Consider the following 27,952-nt stretch of genomic DNA (forward strand, 5'->3'; position numbering starts at 1 on the left):
AGAAAGACAAACAAATGGACGCAGTTTGTTTGTGTTTTGCCCGTGTTGAAAGGGCGACAGGTGTGTGCCAGCTACCATTGACGCGGCTCTGCCCGACCAACGTGGCCACGTTTCCGGTTCCGGTCACCTGGGGGGAGGGCTGGGACCGTCGGGGGTGAGGGGTGGGGGGCCGTGGGGGTTGAGGGGTGGGGGGCCGTGGAGGGGAGGCTGAGGGGCGGGGCACCGAGGAGGAGGAGGCTGAGGGGCGGGGCACCGTGGAGGAGGAGGAGGCTGAGAGGCGGGGCACCGTGGAGGAGGAGGTTTAGGGGCGGGGCACCGAGGAGGAGGACGCTGAGGGGCGGGGCACCGTGGAGGAGGCTGAGGGGCGGGGCACCGTGGAGGAGGAGGCTGAGGGGCGGGGCACCGAGGAGGAGGAGGAGGCTGAGGGGCCGGGCCGCGGGGGGTGCCGTGGCCGTGGTGACGTGGCCTCCGCCATATTGAGGCTTCTCGTCTCCCGCGGGCCGCCCTCACGTCCGCGTCCATTCCGCCGCCTCCCGCTCATCGCCAGGCGCTCCGCCTCCTCCTCCTCCTTCCCTCTCTCGCCATGGTGAGTGGACGGCCCACGAGCGCCTCGGCGTTCCGTTGTGCGCGGCGGTGAGGAGCTCGTGCGCCAGGGGCTCGTTGAACGTTTGTTTGTTTTAAAAGGTAACACAAATTAACCAAAAAAATTCGCGAAGGCCCTCGCCACCCGCCGCGGGGCTCACCGAGGCTCGGATAGATTCTCTGCCGCCTGACGGGCGCGCATCGCCCGCCCGGGATCTAGCCGAGGTCCGGCGAGGGCCTAGTAGGCCCTCCGTGATTATTTTTGTGTGTGCGTGTTAGTTACATAAAATGTTCAAAAGATAACCAACTAAGTTATTCTTTTTTCAATTAACTGTTACGTTTTAAACCGACTGCGCCAATAGCGCGCGCTTTTAGCTCATAGGCAGTGTTCTTTTAAAGTGACACTTTATTTTTTGTTTATTTATGATGAAAGGGTACGCCCGCTGTTACGCGGATATCTTGTCACTCTCATAACCTGCCCAGCTCCCTTGGTCAAATCCACTGCTGTATGGAACGGCACCGTGCCCGAGCGGTAGGCGTAGCGCTTTGTACAACGAAGACGTCAACGGTGCAGACCCACCGGGAAGGTGGAGACATTAACCCGCTTCACAGATACGGAGCTTGGGGAGGTGGGGGACCTTTTCGTTCGCGGTTTTGTGAGTTTATTTTTTTGTTACACTTGAGACGCAGACGAAGATCCCCCGCGTAGCCTCTAACAGACTGTAGGGGGCAAGTGGGTGTCCAATACCACGCCCCGACCGCCTTTGTCTCCCCCAGTGGCGATGTTTACTACGCACCGCACCAGGTACCTCATTTGAGGCTGAGTCGACCTAGAGGGGGAAGGCCAAGTTACCGGTTCAGACAATCGTCGTCGGTGTTGACCGTGAGCGAGTAATCGAACCCGGGTCGCCGGCTTAATAGCGCAGCGTAGCGCTAACCGCTGCACCACCGCTCCCCTCGGCGGCCTCCTCCACTTAAGACGTTCACGCTGTCACCAACATTTGCGCCGCTAGATGTTCACGATTCCCCTCCGGCGGTGTTTGACGCTGCTTATTATTCAGCAGGGTAGTGCGGTAGTAGTTATCCGGTGCTGCCGGCAATTGAACGTAGTTGCGGCCCTGTTCGAAATGCTATAAGGGAAGTAAGGCGGGCATGGTTTGGCCAGGCCCATGTAGCTAGACATTAACGAAACTATTTTTTTCCCCCATAATACAAGGGGGTATTATGGGTGGGTTTGTACTGTATGTTGAACTTCTTTCGTACCGTACGTGGCCAACCGTGTTAATCGGAGCTGTGGGGGAGATGAACAACGAACGGCACATTAAATGAGTTTTCAATCTACGAATGAGTTTTCAACGACGTCGGAAGTGTGAGACAAAAAGAGCGAGGAGCATGGAGTGGAACAGAGATATAGAGTGAGAGACGGACAGAGGCATAGAGAGAGAGCTTGAAACAGGCAGAGAGATTTAGTGAGACAGAGATTTAGTGAGACAGACACAGAGGCATAGAGAGGGAGAGAGTGAAACAGAGGCAGACAGGTTTAGTGAGACAGAGATTTAGTGAGATAGACACAGGCATAGAGAGAGAGTGAAACAGAGGCAGAGAAATTTAGTGAGACAGAGATTTAGTGAGACAGACACAGAGGCATAGAGAGAGAGAGTGAAACAGAGGCAGACAGATTTAGTGAGACAGATTTAGTGAGACAGACACAGAGGCATAGAGAGGGAAAGAGTGAAACAGAGGCAGACAGGTTTAGTGAGACAGAGATTTAGTGAGATAGACACAGGCATAGAGAGAGAGTGAAACAGAGGCAGAGAAATTTAGTGAGACAGAGATTTAGTGAGACAGACACAGAGGCATAGAGAGAGTGAAACAGAGGCAGAGAGATTTAGTGAGACATACACAGAGGCAGAGAGATATGGTGAGATAGACACTGGCATAGAGAGATCTGGTGAGACAGACACAAGAGGCAGAGAGAGATACTTAGTGAGACATAAACAGAGGCATAGAGAGAGAGAGAGTGAGACAGAGGCATAGAGATGGTGAGATAGACACAGAGGCAGAGAGAGAGAGAACAGATACAGAGGAGAGGCATTGATAGACGGCATGAAGGAGAAGGACAACAGACTAACACACAGCAGACACACGCACACACGAAAACGGACGTCCTTCTGCCGGCGTTTTAGGTGTGAGCAAGCAATTTGCAGGCCTGCATCTCCTTTGCCTCTTGCAAAGATGTTCACGATCGCCGTGCGCTGCGTGACGTGGCCATCCAACGTTGATCGGTGCGGTGAACGTGTTTTGGCTCGGCCGTGGCACGGACGGGGATTTTGATGGCCAATGAGGACGGCCGACTCGAACCCCTCTGAGGGTTGTTTGAGAGGTCCGAGTGCAACGGGCCGAGAGGAGTGACCCAGAAATGTCGTCGGCATCGTCGTCTTGAACGTCGCCGGCCAGCTTTCGCCTCCGGTGGGGCCACGGTTGGCTGTGCGTACGGTGCAAAAGAAGTTCAACGTGCTGACTTGGGCACACGCATGGACTCACGTAGTCACTCGCCCACTCGCGTAGTCACTCGCCCACACACACAGTCACTCACCCACTCGCGTAGTCACTCACCCGCTAGCGTAGTCACTCACCCACTCGCATAGTCACTCACGCAGTCACTCACCCACTCACACAGTCACTCACCCACGCGCGTAGTCACTCACCCACTCGCATAGTCACTCACCTGCTAGCGTAGTCACTCACCCGCTAGCGTAGTCACTCACCCACTCGAATAGTCGCTCACCCACTCGCATAGTCACTCACCCACTCACACAGTCACTCACCTGCTAGCGTAGTGACTCACCCACACACATAGTCACTCATCCACTCGCATAGTCACTCACACAGTCATTCACCCACTCAGTCACTCACCCACTCGCGTAGTCACTCACCCACTCGCATAGTCACTCACCCGCTCGCATAGTCACTCACCCACTCGTATAGTCATTCACCCACTCACATAGTCACTCACCCGCTAGTGTAGTCACTCACCCACACACATAGTCACTCACACAGTCACTCACCCACTCACATAGTCACTCACCCACTCACATAGTCACTCATCCACTCACAGTCACTCACCCACTCACAGTCACTCGCCCACTCGCATAGTCACTCACCCACTCGCATAGTCACTCACACACTCAGTCACTCACCCACTCGCATAGTCACTCACACAGTCACTCACCCACTCACGCAGTCACTCACCCACTCGCGTAGTCACTGACCGACTCGCATAGTCACTCACCCACTCGCATAGTCACTCACCTGATAGCGTAGTCACTCACCCACTCGCATAGTCACTCACACACGCACACAGTCACTCACCCACTCGCATAGTCACTCACCCACTCGCATAGTCACTCACCTGCTAGCGTAGTCGCTCACCCACTCGCATAGTCACTCACACAGTCACTCACCCACTCGCATAGTCACTCACCCACTCGCATAGTCACTCACCCATTCACATAGTCACTCACCGGCTAGCATAGTCACTCACCCACACAGTCACTCACCCACTCACACAGTCACTCACCCACTCGCATAGTCACTCACCCACTCGTGTAGTCACTCACCCACTTGCATAGTCACTCACCCACTCGCATAGTCACTCACCCACTCACACAGTCACTCACCCACTCGCGTAGTCACTCGCCCACTCGCGTAGTCACTCACCCACTCGCATAGTCACTCACCCGCTCGCATAGTCACTCACCCACTCGTATGGTCATTCACCCACTCACATAGTCACTCACCCGCTAGCGTAGTCACTCACCCACACACATAGTCACTCATCCACTCGCATAGTCACTCACACAGTCACTCACCCACTCACATAGTCACTCATCCACTCACAGTCACTCACCCACTCACAGTCACTCGCCCACTCGCATAGTCACTCACCCACTCGCATAGTCACTCACACACTCAGTCACTCACCCACTCGCATAGTCACTCACACAGTCACTCACCCACTCACGCAGTCACTCACCCACTCGCGTAGTCACTCACCGACTCGCATAGTCACTCACCCACTCGCATAGTCACTCACCTGATAGCGTAGTCACTCACCCACTCGCATAGTCACTCACACACGCACACAGTCACTCACCCACTCGCATAGTCACTCACCCACTCGCATAGTCACTCACCTGCTAGCGTAGTCGCTCACCCACTCGCATAGTCACTCACACAGTCACTCACCCACTCGCATAGTCACTCACCCACTCGCATAGTCACTCACCCATTCACATAGTCACTCACCGGCTAGCATAGTCACTCACCCAAACAGTCACTCACCCACTCACACAGTCACTCACCCACTCGTGTAGTCACTCACCCACTCGTGTAGTCACTCACCCACTTGCATAGTCACTCACCCACTCGCATAGTCACTCACAGTCACTCACCCACTCGCGTAGTCACTCACCCACTTGCGTAGTCACTCACCCACTCGCATAGTCACTCACCCGCTCGCATAGTCACTCACCCACTCGTATGGTCATTCACCCACTCACATAGTCACTCACCCGCTAGCGTAGTCACTCACCCACACACATAGTCACTCATCCACTCACAGTCACTCACCCACTCACATATTCACTCGCCCACTCGCATAGTCACTCACCCACTCGCATAGTCACTCACCCACTCACACAGTCACCCACTCGCATAGTCACTCACACAGTCACTCATCCACTCACGCAGTCACTCACCCACTCGCGTAGTCACTCACCGACTCGCATAGTCACTCACCCACTCGCATAGTCACTCACCCACTCGCATAGTCACTCACCTGATAGCATAGTCACTCATCCACTCGCATAGTCACTCACCTGCTAGCGTAGTCGCTCACCCACTCGCATAGTCACTCACACAGTCACTCACCCACTCGCATAGTCACTCACATAGTCACTCACCCACTCACATAGTCACTCACCCACTCACATAGTCACTCACCCACTCGCATAATCACTCACCCACTCGCATAGTCACTCACCCACTCACACAGTCACTCACCCACTCGCATAGTCACTCACCCACTCGCATAGTCACTCACCCACTCACATAGTCACTCACCCGCTAGCATAGTCACTCACCCACTCGCATAGTCACTCACGCACTCGCACAGTCACTCACACAGTCACACAGTCACTCACACAGTCACTCACCAACTCACATAGTCACTCACCTGCTAGCGTAGTCACTCACCCACTCACATAGTCACTCACACAGTAACTCACCCACTCGCATAGTCACTCACCAACTCACATAGTCACTCACCCACTCACATAGTCACTCACCCACTCGCATAATCACTCACCCACTCACATAGTCACTCACCCACTCACATAGTCACTCACCCACTCGCATAGTCGCTCACCCACTCACATAGTCACTCACCCACTCGCATAGTCACTCACCCACTCGCATAGTCACTCATCCACTCGCATAGTCACTCACCTGCTAGCGTAGTCGCTCACCCACTCGCATAGTCACTCACCCACTCGCATAGTCACTCACATAGTCACTCACCCACTCACATAGTCACTCACCCACTCACATAGTCACTCACCCACTCGCATAGTCACTCACCCACTCGCACAGTCACTCACCCACTCGCATAGTCACTCACCCACTCGCATAGTCACTCACCCACTCACATAGTCACTCACCTGCTAGCATAGTCACTCACACAGTCACTCACCCATTCACATAGTCACTCACCCGCTAGCATAGTCACTCACTCACTCACACAGTCACTCACCAACTCACATAGTCACTCACCCACTCACACAGTCACTCACCCACTCGCCTAGTCACTCACCCACTCGCTTAGTCACTCACCCGTTCGCATAGTCACTCACCCACTCGTATAGTCATTCACCCACTCACATAGTCACTCACCCGCTAGCATAGTCACTCACCCACACACATAGTCACTCATACACTCGCATAGTCACTCACACAGTCACTCACCCACTCACAGTCACTCACCCACTCACATAGTCACTCACCCACTCACATAGTCACTCACCCACTCACATAGTCACTCACCCACTCACAGTCACTCACCCACTCACATAGTCACTCACCCACTCACACAGTCACTCACCCACTCACACAGTCACTCACCCACTCGCACAATCACTCACCCACTCACACAGTCCCTCACCCACTCGCGTAGTCACTCACCCACTCACATAGTCACTCATCCACTCACATAGTCACTCACCCGCTAGCGTAGTCACTCACCCACTCACGCAGTCACTCACCCACTCGCATAGTCACTCACCCACTCACATAGTCACTCACCCACTCACACAGTCACTCACCCACTCACAGTCACTCACCCACTCACACAGTCACTCACCCACTCACATAGTCACTCACCCACTCACATAGTCACTCACCCACTCACATAGTCACTCACCCACTCACACAGTCACTCACCCACTCGCCTAGTCACTCACCCACTCGCTTAGTCACTCACCCGTTCGCATAGTCACTCACCCACTCGTATAGTCATTCACCCACTCACATAGTCACTCACCCGCTAGCGTAGTCACTCACCCACACACATAGTCACTCATACACTCGCATAGTCACTCACACAGTCACTCACCCACTCACAGTCACTCACCCACTCACATAGTCACTCACCCACTCACAGTCACTCACCCACTCACATAGTCACTCACCCACTCACATAGTCACTCACCCACTCACACAGTCACTCACCCAATCACACAGTCACTCACCCACTCGCACAATCACTCACCCACTCACACAGTCCCTCACCCACTCGCGTAGTCACTCACCCACTCACATAGTCACTCATCCACTCACATAGTCACTCACCCGCTAGCGTAGTCACTCACCCACTCACGCAGTCACTCACCCACTCGCATAGTCACTCACCCTCTCACATAGTCACTCACCCACTCACACAGTCACTCACCCACTCACAGTCACTCACCCACTCACATAGTCACTCACCCACTCACATAGTCACTCACCCACTCACAGTCACTCACCCACTCACATAGTCACTCACCCACTCACACAGTCACTCACCCACTCACACAGTCACTCACCCACTCGCACAATCACTCACCCACTCACACAGTCCCTCACCCACTCGCGTAGTCACTCACCCACTCACATAGTCACTCATCCACTCACATAGTCACTCACCCGCTAGCGTAGTCACTCACCCACACACAGTCACTCATCCACTCGCATAGTCACTCACACAGTCACCCACTCACGCAGTCACTCACCCACTCGCATAGTAACTCACCCACTCACATAGTCACTCACCCACTCACATAGTCACTCACCCACTCGCATAGTCACTTACCCACTCACATAGTCACTCACCCACTCGCGTAGTCACCCACCCACTCGCATAGTCACTCACCCACTCGCATAGTCACTCACCCACTCACATAGTTACTCACCCGCTAGCGTAGTCACTCACCCACTCGCATAGCCACTTACCCACTCACATAGTCACTCACCCGCTATTGTAGTCACTCACCCACTTGCATAGTCACTCACCCACTCACACAGTCACTCACCCGCTCGGCGATGAGCACAGATGGCTACGTACGGTGCAAAAGGTTCAGCATCATCAGCAGCAGCAGCCATCAGGGTGTTCTGTCGAAGTGTCCCCCCCCCCCCCCGTCAACCTTCGCTCAGTGGGAGGTCACTCATTGTCCTCTGCTGCTCCCAGTGTCTGGAACTCCCTCGCCCCCAGTGCTGTTGACTTCCTGCCCCCAGTTTCAAGGGCCGAATGGCTCCCAAATAAATGAAACTGAAGTGGAAGCCTCTCTCTCTCCCCTGAAAATATGTCCACTAGGCTTTCATAGGACTTAGAGACTCGCCTAAAGAACCGTAGACTCGCAAATAGACAAATTACCATCTCTCAGTCACGTGGAGACTCATAGACTCGCATAGAGACCCATAGACTCACAGAGAGACCAATGACTGACTGGTCCCTCTTACATTCACATAGCCATAGACTCGCATAGAGACCCATTGACTCGCATAGAAATGTGTAGACTCACAAAGAGACCATGAAATACATGTGCCCAGTGTTGCTGTGCAGCATCTTGAGATGCGGTCACATTTAGACGTCCGGTAAATCGACATTGCATGGAAAATTGTATCATTATCATCTTGATTGTGCCAAATTATCGTAATCATTGTCACCATGATCACCGTTTTTTCCCATTAACATAATCAGTCTTCATCGACATCATCGTCGTCGTCATAATTTACCACCATTATTGCCTCCGTCTCTCTGATTCCTGCCGTCTGTGTCTCCCTCGCCGTTTATGTCTCTGCCTCTGTTCCACTCTCGCTTTGTCTCACACGTCCCAACGTCATTGAAAAAAAACTCCTTTCGAGATTGAAAACTCACTTCTTGTGCCCGGTTTGTTGTTGCTGTTCCTCTCCGCCACACCTCCCATTAGCCACGGTTGGCCACGTACGGTGGGAAAGAAGTTCAGCGTACATGCAATGGGAAGTTAAATCTAGAATGCAATGGGAAGCCACTGGGAACCATGCATTTTTTAAAATCATCTAGATTTAAAAACTTTATTTTTTCAGAACTGCTTTTCGTCTTTCGTTTGTTATCTTTCCCCCGCACCTCCGATTACCGTGGTCGGCATACGTACGTGTACGGTTGGTCGCGACAAGACTTCAACATGCATCTGCTTATGAAAGCACGGCGCTCCGTTTTGTCTGAATTGTAAGAGCCTTTCCTGAAGGCCTGAATCATAAAGTTTTAGGAAGTGGACCCCACCATCAGATGTAAAAAAAACATTCACTCCCACCCCCCTGAAAAAATTCTATGAATTTTGTAGGCATATATACCTACACACTCTACGTAGAAATAGAGTCGGTAGTATCGACTGAGTCAGTAGTATCTACTGATCCTCTTGTATGTAGAAGTATCTACTGACTATTGTATGTATGGGCATATATGCCTACACACGCTATATCGAATAGTCAGTAGTATCTACTGGGAGTCTGTTGTATCGACTGACTTTTGTATATATGCCTACACATCCTACAGACAATAGTCACTTCTACATACCCTACTTACTATAGAGTGTATCTACTACACATCCTACATACAATAGCCAGTCTCTTCTACACATCCTACTTATTATAGAGTGTATCTACTACACATCCTACATACAATAGTCACTTCTACACACCCTACTTACTATAGAGTATCTACTACACATCCTACATACAATAGTCACTACTACACACCCTACTTATTATAGAGTGTATCTACTACACATCCTACGTACCATAGTCAGTCACTTCTACACACCCTACTTATTATAGAGTGTATCTACTACACATCCTACATACAATAGTCAGTCACTTCTACACACCCTACTTATTATAGAGTGTATCTACTACACATCCTACATACAATAGTCACTACTACACACCCTACTTATTATAGAGAGTATCTACTACACATCCTACATACAATAGTCACTACTACATACCCTACTTATTATAGAGAGTATCTACTACACATCCTACATACAATAGTCACTACTACACACCCTACTTATTATAGAGTGTATCTACTACACATCCTACATACAATAGTCACTACTACATACCCTACTTATTATAGAGTGTATCTACTACACATCCTACATACAATAGTCACTACTACACACCCTACTTATTATAGAGAGTATCTACTACACATCCTACATACAATAGTCACTACTACACACCCTACTTATTATAGAGTGTATCTACTACACATCCTACATACAATAGTCACTACTACACACCCTACTTATTATAGTGTATCTACTACACATCCTACGTACCATAGTCAGTCACTTCTACACACCCTACTTATTATAGAGTGTATCTACTACACATCCTACATACAGTAGTCGGTCACTTCTACACACCCTACTTATTATAGAGTGTATCTACACATCCTACATACAATAGTCACTACTACACATCCTTATTATAGAGTGTATCTACACATCCTACATACAATAGTCACTACTACACACCCTACTTACTATAGAGTGTATCTACTACACATCCTACATACAATAGCCAGTCTCTACATACCCTACTTATTATAGAGTGTATCTACTACACATCCTACATACAATAGTCAGTCTACTACACACCCTACTTATTATAGAGTGTATCTACTACACATCCTACGTACCATAGTCTCTTCTACACATCCTACTTATTATAGAGTATCTACTACACATCCTACATACAATAGTCACTACTACACACCCTACTTACTATAGAGTGTATCTACTACACATCCTACATACAATAGTCACTACTACACACCCTACTTACTATAGAGTGTATCTACTACACATCCTACATACAATAGTCAGTTTACTACACACCCTACTTATTATAGAGAGTATCTACTACACATCCTACATACAATAGTCACTACTACACACCCTACTTACTATAGAGTATCTACTACACATCCTACATACAATAGTCACTTCTACATACCCTACTTATTATAGAGTGTATCTTCTACACATCCTACGTACCATAGTCAGTCACTTCTACACATCCTACTTACTATAGAGTATCTACTACACATCCTACATACAATAGTCACTACTACACACCCTACTTATTATAGAGTGTATCTACTACACATCCTACATACAATAGTCACTACTACACACCCTACTTATTATAGAGTGTATCTACTACACATCCTACATACAATAGTCACTACTACACACCCTACTTACTATAGAGTGTCTACTACACATCCTACGTACCATAGTCAGTCACTTCTTCACATCCTACTTACTATAGAGTCGGTTGTATCTACACACTTTGGGGGGGGGGGGGTGGGAAAGAAGAGTACGTCATTTGGGGGGGGGGCGACGGGCGAGGTGATCAGAGGCCCCCCGCAGGAATAAGAAGGTGGGGACACGGGCCGCCGCTATTCCGGTACGGAGAAATTCTGTAAACGCCGTCCAAAGTCGTATCGGTGGGTGTTGGCTCGCCGGATTTCTCACCTGGAATTATATCGAGTGCAAAGTCTCGAGGCTCCCGTATCTCACCCGCTCTCACCCGCAAGTGCTTGGGACTGTGTATGCTTGCGTGGCGGGGAGTGGTGGCGCAGTGGTTAGCGCGCTGCACTACGAGTTCGATTCCAGCTCATCGCCAACACCGGTGACCCTATGGCGACTAGGCCTCAAATGAGTAACCTGGTGCAGTGTGTAAACACCGCCACTAGGGGGAGACAAAGGTGGCCGGACGTGGTGCTGGCCACCCACCCCCTCGTGTGCCGTACCGGCGGTCATAGGTGCTCACTAACAGCACTTGCCCCCCTACAGTCCGTTAGAGGCTACTCGGAGGATCTTTGTCTCTTTCTTTGTGTGTGTGTGTGGGGGGGTCGGTGGTGAAACGGTTAGCACACTGCGCTACGAACAGAAACTCCACTTGCACTCACCCAGCCACTCACCCAGCTACTCGCCCAGCCACTCACCAAAACACTCACCCAGCCACTCACCCAGCCACTCACCCAGCCACTCACCCAGCCACTCGCCCAGCCACTCGCCCAGCCACTCGCCCAGCCACTCGCCCAGCCACTCGCCCAGCCACTCTCCCAGCCACTCTCCCAGCCACTCTCCCAGCCACTCTCCCAGCCACTCACCCAGCCACTCACCCAGCCACTCACCCAGCCACTCACCCAGCCACTCACCCAGCCACTCACCCAGCCACTCACCCAGCCACTCACCCAGCCACTCACCCAGCCACTCACCCAGCCACTCACCCAGCCACTCGCTCACACATACACTCACTCACCCTTTTACACTCGCACTCCCACTCACTCACCCACACACTCTGCAGCCTGCAGAACAAGGGGGAGAACATTCCAAGTTCCACATTCTAATATCAACTCCAGGCAGAGAGGCGCCTGGGTCTCGGATCGAACCCAGGCCCATTCTCGCTATGGAGGCTATGAGCACACCGTCACTGCCGTCACCACCACCACCACATCCACCGCTGCCGGCATTGCCGCCACCACCGCCGCTGCTGCCACCACCACGACCGCCACCACCTCCATCACCGCCATTGTCACCTCTGCCATCACCTCCACCGTCACGCCGCTCGGAGCACCCCACCTACCCGTGTGGGCACCGCCGGCCCGTGCGTGCGTCTGTACGTGCGTCTGTACGTGCGTCTGTGCGTGTGTCTGTGCGTGTGTCTGTGCGTGCGTCTGTACGTGTGTCTGTGCGTGCGTCTGTGCGTGTGTCTGTGCGTGTGTCTGTGCGTGCGTCTGTGCGTGTGTCTGTGCGTGTGTCTGTGCGTGTGTCTGTACGTGTGTCTGTGCGTGTGTCTGTACGTGTGTCTGTGTGTCTGTACGTGTGTCTGTGCGTGTGTCTGTGCGTGCGTCTGTACGTGCGTCTGTGCGTGCGTCTGTGCGTGCGTCTGTACGTGTGTCTGTGCGTGCGTCTGTGCGTGTGTCTGTGCGTGTGTCTGTGCGTGCGTCTGTGCGTGCGTCTGTACGTGTCTGTGCGTGTGTCTGTGCGTGTGTCTGTGCGTGTGTCTGTGCGTGTGTCTGTGCGTGTGTCTGTGCGTGTGTCTGTGCGTGTGTCTGTACGTGTGTCTGTACGTGTGTCTGTACGTGTGTCTGTGCGTGTGTCTGTGCGTGTGTCTGTACGTGTGTCTGTGCGTGTGTCTGTACGTGTGTCTGTACGTGTGTCTGTACGTGTGTCTGTGTGTCTGTAAGTGTGTCTGTACGTCTGTACGTGTGTCTGTGCGTGTGTCTGTACGTGTGTCTGTACGTGTGTCTGTGCGTGTGTCTGTACGTGTGTCTGTACGTGTGTCTGTACGTGTGTCTGTGCGTGTGTCTGTACGTGTGTCTGTACGTGTGTCTGTACGTGTGTCTGTACGTGTGTCTGTACGTGTGTCTGTGTGTCTGTATGTGTGTCTGTACGTCTGTATGTGTGTCTGTACGTCTGTACGTGCGTCTGTACGTGCGTCTGTACGTGCGTCTGTACGTGTGTCTGTGTGTCTGTGCGTGTGTCTGTGTGTCTGTGCGTGTGTCTGTACGTCTGTACGTGTGTCTGTACGTCTGTACGTGCGTCTGTGCGTGCGTCTGTGCGTGCGTCTGTACGTGCGTCTGTACGTGCGTCTGTGCGTGCGTCTGTGCGTGCGTCTGTGCGTGCGTCTGTGCGTGCGTCTGTGCGTGCGTCTGTACGTGTGTCTGTGTGTCTGTGTGTCTGTACGTGTGTCTGTACGTGCGTCTGTACGTGCGTCTGTGCGTGCGTCTGTACGTGCGTCTGTACGTGCGTCTGTACGTGCGTCTGTACGTGCGTCTGTACGTGCGTCTGTACGTGCGTCTGTACGTGCGTCTGTACGTGTGTCTGTACGTGTGTCTGTACGTGTGTCCGTGCGCTCCCCGCCCCCTCGCCGCTACCCTGTAGGTGCTTCTGGCGGCGGCCGTGTGCACCAAGGCGGGCCGGGCCGTCGTGTCGCGCCAGTTTGTGGAGATGTCGCGCTCGCGCATCGAGGGCCTCCTCTCTGCCTTCCCCAAGCTCATGGGCTCGGGCAGGCAGCACACGTTCGTGGAGACGGACAGTGTGCGCTACGTCTACCAGCCCCTCGAGAAGCTTTACGTGCTCCTCGTCACCACCAAGAACTCCAACATCCTGGAGGACCTCGAGACCCTGCGCCTCTTCTCCAGGGTGGTGGGTCGGCGGCGAGGGCGACCCTGCCCGGGGGTGGGGGGAGCGGTGGTGCAGCGGTTAGCGCGCGGGCGAATCCGGGGTTCGATTCCCGATTATTCAAACCGGTCCTGGGCCCCCCTCCATTGAGTCGGCTCGGCCACAAATGAGTACCTGGTGCGGGGTGTAAAGATTTCACCGCCGGGGAGACAAAGACGGCCGGGGGAGGTGCTTACTTACCCCCTCGCGTGCCGTGCCGGCCTTCGTAGGTGCTCGTTAACGGCACTTGCCCCAACAGTCTGTTAAGGCTACACGGGGGATCTTTGTCTTGTGTGTGTGTGTGTGCGCTCCCAGGTCCCCTAGTACTGTAAGGTGCTGGAGGAGAGTGAGATTGTGTCTGTGTGTGTGTATCTGTGTGTGTGTGTGTGTGTATCTGTGTGTGTGTGTATCTGTGTGTGTGTGAACATTGCCACTAGGGAGACAAAGGCGGTCGGGCGTGGTGCTGGCCACCCACCCCCTCGTGTACCGTTCCGGCCTTCATAGGTGCTCGCTAACAGCACTTGCCCCTACAGTCTGTTAAGGCTACACGGGGGACCTTTGTCGTGTGTGTGTGTGTGCTCCCAGGTCCCCTAGTACTGTAAGGTGCTGGAGGAGAGTGAGATTGTGTGTGTATGTGTGTATCTCTGTGTGTATGTGTGTATCTCCGTGTGTGTGTGTATCTATGTATGTGTGTATATATATCCGTGTATGTGTGTGTATCTGTGTGTGTATCTCCGTGTGTGTGTGCGTGTTGCACTCCCAGGTCCCCGAGTACTGCAAGGTACTGGAGGAGAGCGAGATTGTGTCTGTGTGTGTGTGTGTGTCTGTGTGTCTGCGTGTGTGTGTGTGTGTATCTCCGTGTGTGTGTATCTCCGTGTGTGTGTGTGCGTGTATCTGTGTGTGTGTGTGTATCTGTGTGTGTGTGTATATCTGTGTGTGTGTGTATCTGTGTGTGTGTGCGTGTTGCACTCCCAGGTCCCCGAGTACTGCAAGGTACTGGAGGAGAGCGAGATTGCGGAGCGCTGCTTCGAGCTGATCTTCGCCTTCGACGAGATCGTGGCGCTGGGCTACCGTGAGAACGTCAACCTGGCGCAGATCCGAACCTTCACGGAGATGGACTCGCACGAGGAGAAGGTGTTCCGTGCCGTGCGAGAGGTCAGAGACGCTCGTGAACCCACCCATACACACACCAACACACCCATACACACACCAACCCACCCATACACACACCAACCCACCCATACACACACCAACACACCCATACACGCGCCGACACACCCATACACACACCAACCCACCCATACACACGCCAACCCACCCATACACACGCCAACACACCCATACACACGCCAACACACCCATACACACACCAACACACCCATACACACGCCAACACACCCATACACACGCCAACACACCCATACACACGCCAACCCACCCATACACACGCCAACACACCCATACACACGCCAACACACCCATACACACGCCAACACACCCATACACACACCAACCCACCCATACACACACCAACCCACCCATACACACACCAACCCACTCATACACACACCAACCCACCCATACACACACCAGCCCACCCATACACCCACCAACCCACTCATACACACACACCCATACACACACCAACCCACCCATACACACACCAACCCACCCATACACACACCAACCCACCCATACACACACCAACACACCCATACACACACCAACCCACCCATACACACACCAACCCACCCATACACACACCAACCCACTCATACACACACCAGCCCACCCATACACACACCAGCCCACCCATACACCCACCAACCCACTCATACACACACACCCATACACACACCAACCCACCCATACACACGACAACCCACCCATACACACGACAACCCACCCATACACACACCAACACACCCATACACACACCAACACACCCATACACACACCAACACACCCATACACACACCAACACACCCATACACACACCAACACACCCATACACACACCAACCCACCCATACACGTGCCAACACACCCATACACACACCGACCCACCCATACACAAACCAACCCACCCATACACACACCAACCCACCCATACACACACCAACCCACCCATACACACACACGCACTCTTTCACACACACCCATACACACACCAACACACCCATACACACACCAACCCACCCATACACACACCAACCCACCCATACACACACCAACCCACCCATACACACACCAACCCACCCATACACACACACGCACTCATTCACACACACCCATACACACACCAACACACCCATACACACACCAACCCACCCATACACACACCAACCCACCCATACACACACCAACCCACCCATACACACACCAACCCACCCATACACACACCAACCCACCCATACACACACCAACCCACCCATACACACACCAACACACCCATACACACACCAACACACCCATACACACACCAACCCACTCATACACACACACCCATACACACACCGATCGACCCATACACACACCAACCCACCCATACACACACCAACCCACCCATACACACACACGCACTCATTCACACACACCCATACACACACCAACCCACCCATACACACACCAACCCACCCATACACACACCAACCCACCCATACACACACCAACCCACCCATACACACACCAACCCACCCATACACACACCAACCCACCCATACACACACCAACCCACCCATACACACACCAACACACCCATACACACACCAACACACCCATACACACACCAACCCACTCATACACACACACCCATACACACACCGATCGACCCATACACACACCAACCCACCCATACACACACCAACCCACCCATACACACACCAACACACCCATACACACACCAACACACTCATACACACACCAACACACCCATACACACACCAACCCACCCATACACACACCAACACACCCACACACACACACGCACTCATTCACGCTCTCACGCTCCTCCCTCGCCCACGCTCCCCCTCTGCCCCACAGACCCAGGAGCGGGAGGCGCGAGCCGAGATGAAGAAGCGTGCCAAGGAGCTCCAGGCCGTGCGGCGCGACGCCGAGCGCACGGGCAAGAAGGCCCCGGCCTTCGGGGGCTTCGGCGGGGGAGGGGGCGGCATGGGGGGCGTGGGGGGGGGCGCCCCCTCCTCCCCCGTGCTGGGGGGCTCGGCGCTCGACGACAACGACAAGCCCAGGGCGACCTCCGTGGCGGCCAGGTCAGCGCGCCGAGATGTTGACGACCTCGCCCGGTACGCGGGTGGCTCGTGGGTTCGCATCCCGGCCCTGGCGCCTGCTGATGTATATTTGGAGTTTGCGGCGTTTCTCTCTCCCATCATCACGGTGGCTAGGAGATGTTAACTACCTCACCTGGTCTACAGGAGGTCGTGGGTTCTATCCCTCTCATCATCATCACGGTGGCTAGGAGATGTTAACTACCTCGCCTGGTCTACAGGAGGTCGTGGGTTCTATCCCTCTCTCATCATCATCACCACGGTGGCTATGAGATGTTAACTACCTCGCCTGGTCTACAGGAGGTCGTGGGTTCGATCCCTCTCTCATCATCATCACGGTGGCTAGGAGATGTTAACTATCTCGCCTGGTGTACAGGAGGTCGTGGGTTCGCATCCCGACCCTGCTGCTGCTGCTGCTGCGTATTTGTAGTTTGCGGTGTCTCTCTCTCTCTCCCCGTGGTCTCCGTGGATTTCTATCCGGTTCCCCCGGCTTTTTGTCTACCCCTCCGCGTTCGGTTGCTGCGGTTGTCGGGGCGGTGGGTGACGCGGTTGCGGTTGTTGTTGAGGCAGCCGCTCGAGCGGGAAGGCGATGAAGCTGGGCAGCAAGGGCAAGGAGGTGGACTCGTTTGTGGACAAGCTCAAGTCGGAGGGCGAGCGCGTGGTCGCCTCCAACGCGGCGGCACACAAGCGCCAGGACAACGGCAAGGCCGTCGCGCCGCCCGCTCACACGGAGAGGCATGCGGACTCACACGCACACTCACTCGCACGCTCACTCACACACTCACTCGCACGCTCACTCGCACGCTCACTCACGCTCACTCACACGCTCGCTTGCTCACACACTCGCACGCTCACTCACACGCACGCTCACTCACGCTCACTCACGCTCACTCACGCTCACTCACGCTCACTCGCACGCACGCTCACTCACGCTCACTCACGCTCACTCACACGCACGCTCACTCACGCTCACTCACGCTCACTCGCACGCACGCTCACTCACGCTCACTCACGCTCACTCACACGCACGCTCACTCGCACGCATGCTCACTCGCTCACACGCTCGCTGACTCGCTCACATGCTCACACGCTCACACACTCGCTGACTCGCTCACATGCTCACACGCTCACACGCTCGCTCACTCGCTCACATGCTCACACGCTCGCTCACACGGAGAGGCATGCGGACTCACACGCACGCTCACTCACGCTCACTCACTCGGTCGCTCACTCACTCGCACGCCCGCTCACACGGAGAGGCATGCGGACTCGCACGCACGCTCACACGCACGCTCACACGCACGCTCACTCGCACGCTCACACGCTCGCATGCTCACTCGCTCACTCGCACGCTCACTCGCACGCTCGCTTGCTCACACTTGCACGCTCACACGGAGAGGCATGCAGACTCGCATGCTCGCTCGCACACACACGCTCGCACACTCGCTCACACGCTCGCTCACTCGCTCGCACGCTCGCTCGCTCACGCACGCTCACACTCGCAAGCACGCTCACACCCACTCTCACACCCACTCTCACACCCACTCTCACACCCACTCTCACACCCACTCTCACACCCACTCTCACACCCACTCTCACACCCACTCTCACACCCACTCTCACACCCACTCTCACACCCACGCTCACACCCACTCTCACACCCACTCTCACACCCACTCTCACACCCACGCTCACACCCACTCTCACACCCACTCTCACACCCACTCTCACACCCACTCTCACACCCACTCTCACACCCACTCTCACACCCACTCTCACACCCACCCTCACACCCACTCTCACACCCACTCTCACACCCACTCTCACACCCACTCTCACACCCACTCTCACACCCACTCTCACACCCACTCTCACACCCACTCTCACACCCACTCTCACACCCACTCTCACACCCATGCTCACACCCACTCTCACACCCACTCTCACACCCACTCTCACACCCACTCTCACACCCACTCTCACACCCACTCTCACACCCACGCTCACACCCACTCTCACACCCACTCTCACACCCACTCTCACACCCACTCTCACACCCACTCTCACACCCACGCTCACACCCACTCTCACACCCACGCTCACACCCACCCTCACACCCACTCTCACACCCACTCTCACACCCACTCTCACACCCACTCTCACACCCACTCTCACACCCACTCTCACACCCACTCTCACACCCACTCTCACACCCACTCTCACACCCACCCTCACACCCACGCTCACACCCACTCTCACACCCACTCTCACACCCACTCTCACACCCACTCTCACACCCACTCTCACACCCACTCTCTCACCCACTCTCACACAGAGAGGCATGCGGACTCGCACGCTCGCTCACACGCTCGCTCGCACGCCATCGGCGCTGGTTCACACCGAGAGACACTCGCACGCTCACTCAGTCGCACGCTTACCCCCACGCTCACTCAGTCGCACGCTCACCCACACTCGCTCGCACGCTCACCCACACTCGCTCGCACGCTCACCCGCCATCGCAGCGCCGGCTCGCACCGAGAGGCGCTCGCTCGTCCACCCTCGCACGCCCGCCGGTGCGTGTCCGTGACGGCGGTCCGCCCGTGCCGCCCCGCCGGTAACCCCGTGTCTGGCCGCGTGCTCCGCAGCGTGCACCTGCGCGTGGAGGAGAAGCTCTCGCTGGTGTGCGGCCGCGACGGCGGCCTGCAGAGCATGGAGCTGCTGGGCATGGTGACGCTGCGCGTGGCCGACGAGAGCCACGCACGCATCCGCATCGCCGTGGACAACAACGACAAGAAGGGCGCGCAGCTGCAGGTGACCCACGCGGACCGCGGCGGGAGCTCGTGCGTCGCCGCGGCAACCCGTCCGGCCGCTCGCTCGTCCGCTCGCTCGTCCGCCCGTCCGCTCGTCCGCCCATCCGCTCGCCCGCCCTCCGGCTCACTCGCTCGTCCACCTGTCCGCTCGCCCGCCCTCCGGCTCACCGATTCGTCCGCTCACCCACCCACCCACCTACCTATCCACTCGCCCACTTGCCCAGCCACCCGTCCTCTCGCTCGCCCACCCGTCCCCACTCACTCGCCCACCCGTCCGCCCGCTCGCCCACCCGTCCACTCGCTCGCCCACCCGCTCGCCCACCCGTCCACTCGCTCCCTCACCCGTCCCCCACTCACTCGTCCGCCCGCTCGCCCACCCGTCCACTCGCTCACCCACCCGTCCACCCGCCCGCCCGCCCGTCCACTCGCTCACCAACTCGCCTGCATCTTTCTTCATGAATATCTCTCTCTCTCTGTACGCGTCTCTCTCTGCGCGTGCGTCGATCTGTCCGTCTCTCTGTGTGAACCCCGTGTCGGTGGTGTAGCGGTCAGCGCTACGCTGCGCTACGAACCCGGCGACCCGGCTTCGATTCCCGCTCACGGTGACGATTATCTGAACCAGCACCGGGCCTCCCCTAGGTCGACTCGGCCTCAAATGGGTACTGGTGCTGGGCCACCCACCCCCTCGTGTGCCGTGCCGGCCTTCGTAGGTGCTGCTGCTGCTGCTCGCTAACAGCGCTTGCCCCTACGGTCTGCCGAGGCTACACGGGGGACCTTTGTCTCTGTGTCTCTGTCTCTGTGTCTCGTCCAGACGCACCCCAACGTGGACAAGAAGCTGTTCACCGCCTCGTCGGTGATTGGCCTCAAGAACGCCGAGAAGTCGTTTCCCCTCAACACCGACGTGGGGGTCCTCAAGTGGAGGCTGCAGACGGCGGACGAGAGCTTCGTTCCACTCACCAGTACGCACACACACGCACACTCACCAGTACGCACACACACACACACTCACCAGTACACACACACACTCACCAGTACACACACGCACACTCACCAGTACGCACACACACACACTCACCAGTACGCACACACACACACACTCTCACCAGTACGCACACTCGCCAGTACACACGCACACTCTCGCCAGTACACACACTCACCAGTACGCACACACACTCGCCAGTACACACGCACACACACTCGCCAGTACGCACGCACACTCTCGCCAGTACACACACTCGCCAGTACGCACACACACACACACTCACCAGTACGCACACTCACCAGTACGCACACACACTCGCCAGTACGCACACACACACACTCACCAGTACGCACACTCACCAGTACGCACACACACTCGCCAGTACACACGCACACACACTCGCCAGTACGCACACACACACACACTCGCCAGTACGCACACACACACACTCTCACCAGTACACACACTCGCCAGCACGCACACTCGCCAGCACGCACACTCACCAGTACACACACTCGCCAGCACACACTCTCACCAGTACGCACACTCGCCAGTACACACGCACACTCTCGCCAGTACACACACACACTCGCCAGCACACACTCTCACCAGTACGCACACTCGCCAGTACACACGCACACTCTCGCCAGTACACACACACACTCGCCAGTACGCACTCTCACCGGGTGAGGGGCAGAACGGGGGTGAAGGAGGGCTCAGGGCGATGCCCATGTGTCTCCCCGCGTGTCTCCCCGTGTCTCACGTCCCCGCGTGTCTCCCCGTGTCTCCCCATGTCTCACGTCTCTCCGTGTCTTCCCGTGTCTCCGCGTGTCTCCCCGTGTCTCACGTCCCCGCGTGTCTCCCCGTGTCTCCCCGTGTCTCACGTCCCCCGTGTCCCCCATGTGTCTCCCCATGTCTCACGTCCCCCGCGTGTCTCCCCGTGTCTCACGTCCCCCGTGTCCCCCACGTGTCTCCCCGTGTCTCACGTCCCCCGTGTCCCCCACGTGTCTCCCCGTGTCTCCCCGTGTCTCACGTCCCCCACGTATCTCCCCGTGTCTCACGTCCCCCACGTGTCTCCCCGTGTCTCACGTCCCCCACGTGTCTCCCCGTGTCTCACGTCCCCCGCGTGTCTCCCCGTGTCTCACGTCCCCCGTGTCCCCCACGTGTCTCCCCGTGTCTCACGTCCCCCGTGTCCCCCACGTGTCTCCCCGTGTCTCCCCGTGTCTCACGTCCCCCACGTGTCTCCCCGTGTCTCACGTCCCCCGTGTCCCCCGCGTGTCTCCCCGTGTCTCACGTCCCCTGTGTCCCCCGCGTGTCTCCCCGTGTCTCACGTCCCCCGTGTCCCCCGCGTGTCTCCCCGTGTCTCACGTCCCCTGTGTCCCCCGCGTGTCTCCCCGTGTCTCACGTCCCCCGTGTCCCCCGCGTGTCTCCCCGTGTCTCACGTCCCCTGTGTCCCCCGCGTGTCTCCCCGTGTCTCACGTCCCCTGTGTCCCCCGCGTGTCTCCCCGTGTCTCACGTCCCCCTGTGTCTCCGCGCGTCTCCCCAGTAAACTGCTGGCCGTCGGAGAGCGGCTCTGGCTGTGACGTGAACATTGAGTACGAGCTGCAGGAGGAGGCGCTGGAGCTCACGGACGTCGTCATCACCATCCCCCTCCCGTGAGACTTGCACGCAAAGACACGGCACACACACGCAGGCACACACACGCAGAGACACACACACGCAGAGACACACACACGCAGAGACACACACACGCAGAGACACACACACGCAGAGACACACACACGCAGAGACACACACACGCAGAGACACACACACGCAGGCACACACACGCAGGCACACACACGCAGGTGCGCACACGTAGACACGCAGGCACACACGTAGACAAACACGTAGACACACACGTAGACACTGCACACACGCAGACACACACGTAGACACTGCACACACGCAGACACACAAGTAGACACTGCACACACGCAGACACACAAGTAGACACCGCACACACGCAGGCACACATGCAGGCACACACGTAGACACCGCACACACATAGACACGTAGACACACACGTAGACACCGCACACACGCAGGCACACACGTAGACACGCAGGCACACACATAGACACCGCACACACGCAGGCACACATGTAGACACCGCACACACACAGGCACACACACGCAGGCACACACATAGACACCGCACACACACACAGACACACACGTAGACACCGCACACACACAGGCACACACGTAGACACACAGGCACACACATAGACACCGCACACACGTAGACACCGCACACACCTAGACACACACCTAGACACACACGTAGACACACACGTAGACACCGCACACACGTAGACACCGGACACACAAGTAGACACGTAGACACCGCACACACACGTAGACACACACATAGACACCGCACACACGTAGAAACCGCACACGTAGACACTGCACACACGTAGACACACACGTAGACACACACGGGGTGGGGTGTGTTGCCAGCAACCACGCCCGGGCCGCTTTTGTCTCCCACAGTGGTGACGTTTGCTACACGCACCGCGCCAGGTAACTCATCTTTTAGGCCAAGTCGACCTAGGGGAGGCCCATGACCGGTTCAGATAATCGTCACCGGTGGTGTTGGCCGTGAGCGGGAATCGAACTCGGGTCGCCGGGTTCGTAGCGCGGCGTAGCGCTAACCGCTGCACCTCCGCTCCTCACTCGGCATAGACACACGCGCATAGACACACACGCATAGACACACACGCATAGACACACACGCATAGACACACGTCCCACTCTGTGTCTCCGCCCCCCCCTCCCCCCCCGTGTCTCCCCCCCCCCCGTGTCTCCCCCCCCCCCCCGTGTCTCCCCCCCCCCCGTGTCTCCCCCCCCCCCGTGTCTCCCCCCCCTACCCCCGTGTCTCCCCCCCCTACCCCCGTGTCTCCCCCCCCTACCCCCGTGTCTCCCCCCCCCCCCGTGTCTCCCCCCCCTACCCCCGTGTCTCCCCCCCCTACCCCCGTGTCTCCCCCCCCTATCCCCGTGTCTCCCCCCCCTATCCCCGTGTCTCCCCCCCCCCCGTGTCTCCCCCGCCCCCCCCCCGTGTCTCCCCACCCCCCCCTCCCCCCCCGTGTCTCCCCACGTCTCACCTTACCCCCCCCCCCGTGTCTCCCCCCCTACCCCCGTGTCTCCCCCCGCCGTGTCTCCCGTAGTGCCGGGGCGGGCGTGCCCGTGGTGGGCGAGCTGGACGGGGAGTACTCCCACGACACGAGGCGGGGGCAGCTGGAGTGGCGGCTGCCCCTCATCGACGCCAAGGCCAAGAGCGGCAGCCTCGAGTTCAGCTGCCCCGGCCTGCCCTCAGATTTCTTCCCCCTCTCCGTCACCTTCCTCTCCCGCAAGACCTACTGCGACATCGCGGTAGGCTGGGGACCAGCCCGGCGTGCTGGGGACCAGCCCTGTACCCTGGGGACCAGCCCTGTACCCTAGTGACTGGCCCTGTACCCTAGTGACTAGCCCTGTACCCTAGTGACCAGCCCTGTACGCTGGGGACCAGCCCTGTACCCTAGTGACTAGCCCTGTACCCTAGTGACTAGCCCTGTACCCTAGTAACTAGCCCTGCACCCTAGTGACTAGTCCTGTACCCTAGTGACTGGCCCTGTACCCTGGGGACCAGCCCTGTACCCTGGGGACCAGCCCTGTACCCTGGGGACCAGCCCTGCACCCTAGTGACTAGCCCTGTACCCTAGTGACCAGCCCTGTACCCTAGTGACTAGCCCTGTACCCTAGTGACTAGCCCTGTACCCTGGGGACCAGCCCTGTACCCTGGGGACCAGCCCTGTACCCTAGTGACTAGCCCTGTACCCTGGGGACTGGCCCTGTACCCTGGGGACCGGCCCTGTACCCTGGTGACCGGCCCTGTACCCTAGTGACTAGCCCTGTACCCTAGTGACCAGCCCTGTACGCTGGGGACCAGCCCTGTACCCTAGTGACTAGCCCTGTACCCTAGTGACTAGCCCTGTACCCTAGTGACTAGCCCTGTACCCTAGTGACTAGCCCTGTACCCTGGGGACCAGCCCTGTACCCTAGTGACTAGCCCTGTACCCTAGTGACTAGCCCTGTACCCTAGTGACTAGCCCTGTACCCTAGTAACTAGCCCTGCACCCTAGTGACTAGTCCTGCACCCTAGTGACTGGCCCTGTACCCTAGTGACCAGCCCTGTACCCTAGTGACTAGCCCTGCACCCTAGTGACTAGCCCTGTACCCTGGGGACCAGCCCTGTACCCTAGTGACCAGCCCTGTACCCTAGTGACTAGTCCTGTACCCTAGTGACCAGCCCTGCACCCTAGTGACTAGCCCTGTACCCTAGTGACTAGCCCTGTACCCTAGTGACTGGCCCTGTACCCTAGTGACTGGCCCTGTACCCTAGTGACTGGCCCTGTACCCTAGTGACTGGCCCTGTACGCTGCGGACCAGCCCTGTACCCTAGTGACTAGCCCTGTACCCTAGTGACTAGCCCTGTACCCTAGTGACTAGCCCTGTACCCTAGTGACCGGCCCTGTACCCTAGTGACCGGCCCTGTACCCTGGGGACCAGCCCTGTACCCTGGGGACCAGTCCTGTACCCTAGTGACTGGCCCTGTACCCTAGTGACTGGCCCTGTACCCTAGTGACCAGCCCTGTACTCTAGTGACTAGTCCTGTACCCTAGTGACCAGCCCTGTACCCTAGTGACTAGTCCTGTACCCTAGTGACTAGCCCTGTACCCTAGTGACCAGCCCTGTACCCTAGTGACCGGCCCTGTACCCTAGTGACTGGCCCTGTACCCTAGTGACTAGTCCTGTACCCTAGTGACTAGCCCTGTACCCTAGTGACCAGTCCTGTACCCTAGTGACCAGCCCTGCACCCTAGTGACCAGCCCTGCACCCTAGTGACCAGCCCTGTACCCTAGTGACTGGCCCTGTACCCTAGTGACTGGCCCTGTACCCTAGTGACCGGCCCTGTACCCTAGTGACCAGCCCTGTATCCTAGTGACCGGCCCTGTACCCTAGTGACTGGCCCTGTACCCTAGTGACCAGCCCTGTACCCTAGTGACCAGCCCTGTACCCTAGTGACTAGCCCTGCACCCTGGTGACTGGCCCTGCACCCTAGTGACTGGCCCTGTACCCTAGTGACTAGCCCTGCACCCTGGTGACTAGCCCCGCACCCTAGTGACTGGCCCTGTACCCTAGTGACTGGCCCTGTACTCAAGTGACTGGCCCTGTACCCTAGTGACTAGCCCTGCACCCTGGTGACTAGCCCTGCACCCTAGTGACTGGCCCTGTACTCTAGTGACTGGCCCTGTACCCTAGTGACTGGCCCTGTACCCTAGTGACTGGCCCTGTACCCTAGTGACTGGCCCTGTACTCTAGTGACTGGCCCTGTACCCTAGTGACTAGCCCTGTACCCTGGTGACCAGTCCTGTACCCTGGTGACTAACCCTGTACCCTAGTGACTAGCCCTGTACCCTAGTGACTGGTCCTGCACCCTAGTGACTGGCCCTGTACCCTAGTGACTAGCCCTGTACCCTACTGACTGGTCCTGCACCCTAGTGACTGGCCCTGTACCCTAGTGACTGGCCCTGTACCCTGGTGACTAACCTTGTACCCTAGTGACTAGCCCTGTACCCTAGTGACTGGTCCTGCACCCTAGTGACTGGCCCTGTACCCTGGTGACTAACCCTGTACCCTAGTGACTGGCCCTGCACCCTAGTGACTGGCCCTGTACCCTAGTGACCGGCCCTGCACCCTAGTGACTGGCCCTGTACCCTAGTGACTGGCCCTGTACCCTAGTGACTGGCCCTGTACCCTAGTGACTGGCCCTGCACCCTAGTGACTGGCCCTGCACCCTAGTGACCAGCCCTGCACCCTAGTGACCAGCCCTGCACCCTAGTGACTGGCCCTGTACCCTAGTGACTGGCCCTGTACCCTAGTGACTAGCCCTGCACCTTAGTGACTAGTCCTGTACCCTAGTGACTGGCCCTGTACCCTAGTGACTAGCCCTGTACCCTAGTGACTAGTCCTGTACCCTAGTGACTAGCCCTGCACCTTAGTGACTAGTCCTGTACCCTAGTGACTGGCCCTGTACCCTAGTGACTAGCCCTGCACCCTAGTGACTAGCCCTGCACCCTAGTGACTAGTCCGGCGTGCTGGGCTGATGATGACGGCGGTGATGACGGTGGTGATGTTGCTGTATTCACAGGTAACGGGGAGGTGTTGATAGATGATGTTGATGGTATGATGTTGATGATGATGTTGATGTGTTCACAGGTGACGGGAGTGGTTTGTGATGTTGATGATGTTGATGTGTTCACAGGTGATATGGGAGTGGTTGGTGGTGTTGATGATTTGTGTTTGTGTGTTCACAGGTGACGGGAGTGGTTGGTGGTGTTGATGATGATGTGTTCACAGGTGATGGGAGTGGTTGACGATGGTGTTGGTG

General features: G+C 56.4%; 1 protein-coding gene across 1 annotated transcript in view; it reads left to right on the forward strand.

Moving 5' to 3' along the window:
* The first annotated feature begins 439 nt into the window (after window positions 1-439).
* The window catches only part of ARCN1 (archain 1 coat protein complex I subunit delta), a 32,039-nt gene continuing 4,526 nt past the window's right edge, over window positions 440-27,952 (forward strand). Inside the window, exons 1-9 of the mRNA XM_032977129.2 lie at window positions 440-586; window positions 14,124-14,387; window positions 15,378-15,557; window positions 17,444-17,670; window positions 18,256-18,420; window positions 20,331-20,496; window positions 21,307-21,454; window positions 23,024-23,132; window positions 24,690-24,894. Coding sequence (XP_032833020.2) covers window positions 584-586; window positions 14,124-14,387; window positions 15,378-15,557; window positions 17,444-17,670; window positions 18,256-18,420; window positions 20,331-20,496; window positions 21,307-21,454; window positions 23,024-23,132; window positions 24,690-24,894 — 1,467 coding nt within the window. The 5' untranslated portion in view covers window positions 440-583. The remainder of the gene's footprint in view (window positions 587-14,123; window positions 14,388-15,377; window positions 15,558-17,443; window positions 17,671-18,255; window positions 18,421-20,330; window positions 20,497-21,306; window positions 21,455-23,023; window positions 23,133-24,689; window positions 24,895-27,952) is intronic.

Source organism: Petromyzon marinus, chromosome 62 (genome assembly GCF_048934315.1).
Source record: "Petromyzon marinus isolate PM22_M1 ecotype Great Lakes invasive population chromosome 62, UKy_Petmar_22M1.pri1.0, whole genome shotgun sequence".
Lineage (NCBI taxonomy): Eukaryota > Metazoa > Chordata > Hyperoartia > Petromyzontiformes > Petromyzontidae > Petromyzon > Petromyzon marinus.